The 6,940-nt window shown below is 39.2% G+C and overlaps 1 protein-coding gene across 4 annotated transcripts in view; it reads right to left on the reverse strand.

Annotated features, from left to right (window-relative positions):
• Positions 1-1,299: 1,299 nt before the first annotated feature.
• The window catches only part of usp47 (ubiquitin specific peptidase 47), a gene marked incomplete in the record, with an annotated part of 20,004 nt that continues 14,363 nt past the window's right edge, over positions 1,300-6,940 (reverse strand). For all 4 annotated transcript variants that reach the window (XM_014027119.1, XM_014027144.1, XM_014027137.1 and 1 more), the window contains 8 exon segments: positions 1,300-2,793; positions 3,012-3,142; positions 3,213-3,260; positions 5,336-5,466; positions 5,549-5,667; positions 5,780-5,895; positions 5,972-6,052; positions 6,138-6,313. In XM_014027119.1, the coding sequence (XP_013882573.1) occupies positions 2,619-2,793; positions 3,012-3,142; positions 3,213-3,260; positions 5,336-5,466; positions 5,549-5,667; positions 5,780-5,895; positions 5,972-6,052; positions 6,138-6,313 (977 nt within the window).

Below are 6,940 nucleotides of genomic sequence, written 5' to 3' on the forward strand. Positions count from 1 at the left end.
TATATATATAGTAACATTTCTTTTGCAAATAATTGGAAAATGGCTAGTTTTGACACACTCATAAGCAATTAATACAGATTAATAGATGTAATAACAGTCTRGCTTGTTATTTAATGAAATGTTTATGTGACATTACAGTGAAGAAGGTAAGGTTCATTAGAGACTTTGATTTTATGTTTATGGTTTTATGTTAGATCTTTTACAAAAAACAATTCTGGTCGAGTACACCCCTGGACCCCCCTAGAACTGCTTCACTCCACAGCTGCTTGTTGGCATGGACACGTGTTCCTCACTTCTGTCAGTGAATGTTATGATTTTAGACAACCTGGTTTCTAAATATAACAAAAAAAAAAAACACTTAAGACAAAACTATATACCGTATGTGAATAACTGTAAGTCAGCTGTAAGATTTAGAAAACTGCACAAGAGGCACCACCTGAAATCTTGCCTAGGCTGCCAAATTGTCTAGGATGTCTTGGTTTTAGGTTTAAGTGTTGTTTTTTGTGCCAATATATTTCAATAATTTGAAACACAACACATTTTACATGCACATGCAACTCGATCTCAATATGATCAGTCTGGTGTGAAAGTGTTATTTGTAAGCTGAAAACTATGACGACTTCTAATGCTTTCTCCATTAAATAATTTAACCACCTCAAAGAAGACTGTGAAGTAAAAGTTCAAGCAAAGATCCTAAATAATAAAAAAATACATTGATTTGCTGATGGTATTAGGAACCCAACATTTGGAATATTTTTTCTCCATCTTCTCTCAAATTCTGGTTTCAGCAATCACCCAGATTAGTTTTCTGGAGTCTCATCAGATGAGGAACAAATATTAAAAAGGAAATATTTGCAACAATAAGAACAGATTTTAAATGAATTAGGTATAATGTAGCAAACCAATAACAGTGTATTTAACTCTTGACTCAGTGCAGTAAAACCAACAGAAAACAGGTGAATCTGTGTGGTTTAGACAGCTTTAAAYTCCCCTCAAATCTAATTGGACAATAAAACTGCCTTGCTGTTTTTTAAGGACTTTTCACTACTTCCTTTTACACATTTCAATAAACCGTTTGATTTTTTCCTAAACTGGATTACCACCAAATGCTGCTGCGGTATTATTGTATAAAATACCAAAGTCTTGTGAACTATGCATTTATACACGAGCTCCTCAAGTATGGCAATGTGTCTCAACACTTCAACATTCATGTTAAAATATATATTTTTACATCCCTATATCTGCTGTACACAACTCCAGCTGTAGAACTGTAGTGACTGATCTCAAGCAAACTCAACGTGTAACTCAGAAAATGTATTTTAACCATTTTGACTTTCAGAGGCAGAAACTCGTTTTATTAAAAAACAAACATTGCTTTAATTTATTTCTAAAATCATCTTTACTTATTTTCACACAGGATTTCTCAAAGAAATAAACCAACAAAACAAAACAAAAAAAAGGTATTTCTTCTGATATTGGCATGTTAATAGCTGGTGGCAAAATCAGAAGACCAGGGAGGCTGGGACGCTGAGCTTTAGTTCTCAGAGCATTGACCCAGTCAGAAAGACAAGTCCAGCAGGCTTTTCTACACTCTCCGGTGTCCATCTACAAGCTGCAGCAGCAGATAAAGCGCCAAAATTCATGTTCTCTGAGGAAAACCCCCGAGAGACCCCTCCCTCTCACACAGTACAACACCACGCAGACAATGAGCCATGTCATGTACCCCCAGCTTAGGGGGGTGCAAAGAAACAAATGCAAATACATTATCTAAATTAAAACGTTAGTAGACAGATGTGTTTCTGGAGCCTCACGAGACCTAACTGAGTTAAGTCTCAGCCAAAATAATTTACAACAAAACAAAAAGTTCCTAAAGTCTACATGATTCTGCTTCATTTCACGTTCTATTAAAAAAGAGCATCACGCCCAGTGGAAGTGATGTGACAGAGAGCGAGCTCCTTTAAATAACGAGCAGCATCATTGACAGCCCATAACACATCACGGACATTATCGGAACCAAAAACAAATTTTTTAGTTTAGAAATTCTTTATCGTCTTTCCTTCAATGTCACAGAGAGAATGAGGTTTGTTTTGCCAGAAGAGGCGAGACTGAGGAGGTCCAGATAAGTAGGTTGTTTTGGTTTTAAAGAGAGAGAGAGAGAGAAAGTGCTCTACCAGAGCAGTGCTCAGAAGCTGTGAGAACGCTGAAGTTACAAGACGGCCACAGATGAGTCAGAATCAACACTTTGTCCAAAAGAAACATGAACACATGACAGAAGAGAGCAAAAGTGCCTAATTTCAAAAGACATCAAAGACTTACAAATACATGATGGTTGACTTTCACAGTCCCAAATCCTCCACATCCAAATCTGAAGCYTTTTATTTCAAATGATTTGTTAATACAGTAGTCTTCATTTCCTGTGAGAACAGCTTTTGTACTTCCCTTTAAACTGTATAGTACAATACACTCTGAGTGCACAGCAGGGGTTTTGGAGCCAGCCCCGGGGCTCTGAGTGAGAGCACATCTACCTCGTAACGCTGCTTCATTTCAAGTCACTGTTTGGCTCAACATTCAGTCCCAATGCCAGGTTGATCTCCTGCAGCAGCCAGACAGCCTGTGTTTCAGTCCTGCCCCGGGTCTCTCAGAGGACCCCCGTCCAAGTAGATCTTCAGGGCTTTCTCTTTCCGCGGTGAGTAACTGACACGATGTCCCGTCTTCAGCAGTCGGCTGCTCTCCTTCTTCATCAACTCGTTACGCTCGTCCTCCGAGAGCTCCTGGGGTTCCTCTCTGCTGTCCCTGCACCCAAGACGGATCACACAAATGGACGTGTCAAGACAGAAACGTGACAACTGCTCCTTTATTTATAAACCTTTTTTAATAATTAACTTTATTCTGTTGTATTTTTGCCATTACACCTTGTGGTCAAGACTGCTCATACGTATTTCTGTTTGAAAATTGACCGATTAAAAACAGTAAAAATAATCTAAATGATCTTGTCTGAACTAATGCGTTACCTGTAGAAGACCACGGCTCCGTCGTCACAGATATAAAGAGGCCACACATTAAGGGTCGACACCTTAGGGTTCCAGTCCAAATCCTGATGGATTTCCAACACYGAGATGTCACAAGGAAATGTTCCCCTGCCCTGTGAACAAACTGTTTGTTAGTAAATAATCTAACACAGAAGGTAGAATTTAAGATAAAGAAATCCTCACCTTTGCAAACTCTAGGTTTTCAAGTGGAATATCACTGATTTCACTAAGCTGCAAAATATAAAATGAAAACAAATAAGACATGAGAGCAATTCTCATTATGTAAACTATTGGTAAACTACGGAGCCCGCKGGGGGTCAGTGGTGAAAAAAGAAAAACAGCCGCCGGAAATCCGTGCGCACGGATTGCTAAACTGAGAGCACAGATTAGTAATTCGTGCGCACGGATTACTAATCTGTGCTCTCTGTTTTTGCAATCTGTGCGCACGGATTACTAAACTGAGAGCACGGATTACTAATCTGTGCACTCAGTTTCTGCAATCAGTGCGCGCAGATTGTGTCGACAGGTTGCCGCATGGTGTGTGTGGTACAATCTGTTTTGTTGTATCCGGTTTTATTGTGAAAGGCTAAACAGGAAGTGAAAACTGTTGAGTGCGGGGACAACTTGTTGTTTCGGGGTTAGTTGTCGCTCGAATCCTTTCCTCAGAATACAACCGTATGAAGCCGCATCTGCACGGTAAATTCAGTGGATCTGTTATATAAACTTAAGGCACTGTCGTGTTCTCATCAACACACTTTTTAGCCACAGAATGTCCCTGAAAGTTTCATCAAAATCTGACGTGGTTATTTATTTTCATATTTTCCAGGCAAATGAATCCTGAAARGGAGGTTAGCCTCCTCCGCCCTCCTGTCCCCCGTTTTGTTGTGAAAGAGAATAAATATCTGAGAACAGCTGGAGAAAACCTCCGAGCGGCTTGCTGCAGAGAAATGTCCCCYTGTGGCGAGCTTCATCTGCAGAAGACAATCATGGGAGCCGCAGCCCCGCTCTTACTCTGAAATGTTTCAAACTTTATTCAGATGTTTCTGTGGTGTAATAAATGTTTTTGAATGAGTAATAAACATTTCCTAAAAGTTCAACATAAATCGATTCAGTACTTTTGTGATATAACCCTGAGAAGGCAGCTAGCTAACTTTAGCAAAACTTCCCCGTTGTCAGGGAAACTGTAAACATCCTGTAACCACGGGCAGAAGCTTACTGTGATGATCCGAGCAGAGCTGAAACAGCCTTTAGGAGACCCAGTACCAAAACTGCCTGATAGTGGGACAAAAACTGTACAAAATACTCAAAGTCCAACATTTTCTGTGCTGTACTTTGACTTTAGTGAACAAAAAAACGCTCCTTAAGCACTTTCTGAGCTGATGAACGACAGTTCACACAACCACCCTCCAGATATCAGTAATCCGTGCGCACGAATTGCAGAAATCGTGAGCACAGTTTAGTAATCCGTGCGCTCAGTTTAGTAATCCGTGCGCTCAGTTTAGTAATCCGTTCGCTCAGTTTAGTAATCCGTTCGCTCAGTTTAGTAATCCGTTCGCTCAGTTTAGTAATCCGTGCTCACGGATTTCCAGTGGCTGTTTTTTTTTCTCCCACTGACCCCCGGCGGGCTCCGTAGTAAACAAAATATTTCACAAAAATATAAATCAGAATCAAGCTTTATTAGCCATGTACACACACACACACACACACATATGAGGAACTTATTTTTGGTTGTGGTAGCTCAGAGTGCGTATGAGAATAACATGACATCACTGGGTAAATTAATGGCATAAAAATGAATAGAAAAAATAAAATAAAATGAACGTGACATGACAAACAAATAAACAAAAAATAAAACTCAATGTCAGCTCACTGAACAGAAGCAATAACTGATACCACAGTGTATGAGATAAATGATGTGTTGAAGTCAACATGCAGGGCTGCCTACTTTTCCAAAAATCTATAATCAAATCCAGTGTGTGTGTGTGTGTGTGTGTGTGTGTGTGTAGTCCATGTGTTCAATGTTTAATTATTTTTTGACATCTTTTAATTAATTTGTGTACAAGGGAAGACTTGTCCATCCAGTCTTACATGTTGGAGCCAGAGTCTGACCCAGAACCAGAGGAGAATGAAGACCACCAAAGGGTTGTTGGTAAATCCAAACCTTATTTGGCAATTCCGTTGCAAATAATTTGACATAATAGTAATAATAAAAAAGTGGATTTAGCATGATGTGTCCTCTTTAAATCATAATGTCAACAACTCTCTTTTACAAATTTTACAAGTAAATTATGAGACAACATTAATACCTTCTCTTTGAGTTCATCTACACGGCTGCTCTCCAGAATCACCTCCTGGAAAGGCCCCAGCTTCATCGTAGCCGGATTCCACCTTCGAGTCAGAATAGCCAGCTGTGACATGGACTTCATCTTCTCTGGTTCTGAGAAAAGACAATGTTCATTTGCACACGTATAACCAGCATAAAGCAGCTTATTTAGGCGAAACTGCAGAGCTTATATTACCGTTAAGGACTTCCAGGAAAACCTCCCAGTTGGAAGAGATGCTGATGTCTTCCTCGTAGACGTGGTAATCCAGAAACACTGTGCCCGGATTCTTCCATGTCTTTTTTCTGAGTCGAACCCTAACCACAAAAACACACAAACGTACAGAAAAATGCAACTTTGTGCACACTAATGTTTACTCTTAATAAATAATATTTGGACTCAGTCAAACTTGTCAATGGTTCATTTTACCTGTCGATGCTGAGGTCAAGCTTGCACTGCTCTTTTAACTGAGGAAGCAGCTCCTCCTTGGACTGTCTGACAGTCATGCCCTTGGCAAACACCGTGTCCGCAAGGAACTTGCAGGGCTGAGGAAAAAAAGAACATGATTACGAAACGTCTTTATTACTCATTTAATAATATAATTTACAAATCTTCTRTTACCTCTGGTTCATTTACTAGAAGCTGATACACTTTAACTCTGTATTCACCCTTTTTCAGGGCTCTCCCTAGTCGAATAGTTATCTAAAACAAATCACATTTCAAATATTAATGCTTTCTCGTGAAAACCATTTATGCGATGAATACATCCTGAGCAGGCTGTCCTGACCTTGTTATCGTCAGAGAACGATGAAAGTGTTTCATTGAGCCGTACGCTCTCAAACTCCTGGTTGTTGGCATAAACCCGAAACACCTTGAACTGGGACGACATCACGCCGACGTACGGCTCCAACCTCTGTTTGAATGCTGCTAATGTTATTCTCTTGTCCACGTGAACCACTAAACCTGAAAACGAGCACATAAAACCCAGACTGTCACAACTAATCACACAAAGAAAGTAGAAAACAGACTTTGATTTTAGCGAGAGGATAAAATATGAACTAATGCACACACTAAGGGTTGAGTTGATACATTTGACCCGTCATCCAAATGAAAACTACGTCAAATTTGGTCAAAAGCTAAGCACATTGGTGCTTGATACATGATTCATCTTGAGATCATGTGTGGTTTCAGAGATAAGGCTTGACTTGTCTTCCTAATTATGATTGTTCATTGATATTTGGTCTGAAACCTACTTTTAAGTTATTTGAATGAGGAATTTTGGTGTTATTTTAAATTGGAAACCTCAAACAATACTTGGATATTGAGATTCCCTTGCAGGGAAAAAAAATTCTTTGCTACTTAGCAGAGAAAATGTCAAAAATTTAAAGCTTTTCTGCTCAAAATCATTTAGTTGTAAGATTATATTTCAGATATTTCATTTACATGACCAGTAGATAAACTATTTATTCATACTTTGACAAAAAATAATTGTTGCAAACGTTTTAACCAAAACACTATAACTACCCATTTCTCCACAAACCACTTTGGGACTTGATTCTTGGTTTGATGTGATGGGTCACACATACACAT

This window comes from Austrofundulus limnaeus, unplaced genomic scaffold (genome assembly GCF_001266775.1).
Source record: "Austrofundulus limnaeus strain Quisiro unplaced genomic scaffold, Austrofundulus_limnaeus-1.0 Scaffold5, whole genome shotgun sequence".
In the NCBI taxonomy this organism is placed as follows: Eukaryota; Metazoa; Chordata; class Actinopteri; order Cyprinodontiformes; family Rivulidae; genus Austrofundulus; species Austrofundulus limnaeus.